Source organism: Etheostoma spectabile, chromosome 10, assembly GCF_008692095.1.
Source record: "Etheostoma spectabile isolate EspeVRDwgs_2016 chromosome 10, UIUC_Espe_1.0, whole genome shotgun sequence".
NCBI lineage: Eukaryota > Metazoa > Chordata > Actinopteri > Perciformes > Percidae > Etheostoma > Etheostoma spectabile.
In genome coordinates, this window is record NC_045742.1 from 9,897,666 (window position 1) to 9,898,304 (window position 639).

The 639-nt window shown below is 34.3% G+C and overlaps 2 protein-coding genes and 1 gene segment (V, D, J or C); 1 reads left to right on the forward strand and 2 right to left on the reverse strand.

The window, feature by feature from the left end:
* Nucleotides 1–639, forward strand: part of LOC116696560 (signal-regulatory protein beta-2) — a 29,757-nt gene that overhangs the window by 8,991 nt on the left and 20,127 nt on the right. The gene's annotated exons all lie outside the window — the stretch shown is intronic.
* LOC116696562 (uncharacterized) overlaps nt 1–639 on the reverse strand; it is a 15,596-nt gene that overhangs the window by 1,762 nt on the left and 13,195 nt on the right. The gene's annotated exons all lie outside the window — the stretch shown is intronic.
* The window catches only part of LOC116696564 (Ig kappa chain V-VI region NQ5-78.2.6-like), a 2,256-nt gene that overhangs the window by 883 nt on the left and 734 nt on the right, over nt 1–639 (reverse strand). The window contains 1 exon segment of the V gene segment in view: nt 603–639. This exon segment is cut by the window's right edge and continues 109 nt beyond it. Within this exon segment, the coding sequence occupies nt 603–639 (37 nt within the window).

Sequence of the window (639 nt, forward strand, 5' to 3'; positions counted from 1 at the left end):
TTCTTTTTCTTTTCTCTCACTTTTTTCTCAGTGTGCCGTGCGCACCCGCTCGCGGTGTGAGTCTCCGACATGCACTCACAATCACACTTGATAGACGATCTTTAGTACAAAACTAAAGTAACGAGCCAATTTAGTAAAATGTAAGAAAGTACCGATATTTGTGTTAAAATGTAAGGAATAAAAGTAAAGAGTCACCAAAAAAATAAATAGTAAAGTCAAAATATCTGAAAAATGTACTAGAGGACAGTAACAAAGTGTGTACTTCGTTACTTCCCATCTCTGGATCTTGCCATAGTCTCATGGTGAATATGCTTGGGACAACTGCATGTGTTCAATAAAAAGAATAGCTCCGGTTAAAGAGTATTAAGCCTCCGGAATTATAATTTTACATCTATGACTACCAATAAGGTGGTATTGTCTTCTTTCACATACAATATTTTTGCATAAAGTGTATTTAGTCTGCCGTATAAGTTTTGTTTGGTTAAAGTATTTGATTATTTCCACTGTCATCATATTTAGTTCATTAGAAATTCAAATTATGGTGTTATGGTTCAAACAGTCAGACCTAAGTGAAATTAAAAAAGTAAGTGTGGAAAACCTACCTTTGCAATGTTCACAAACTTTCCTTCGATTTCCGTA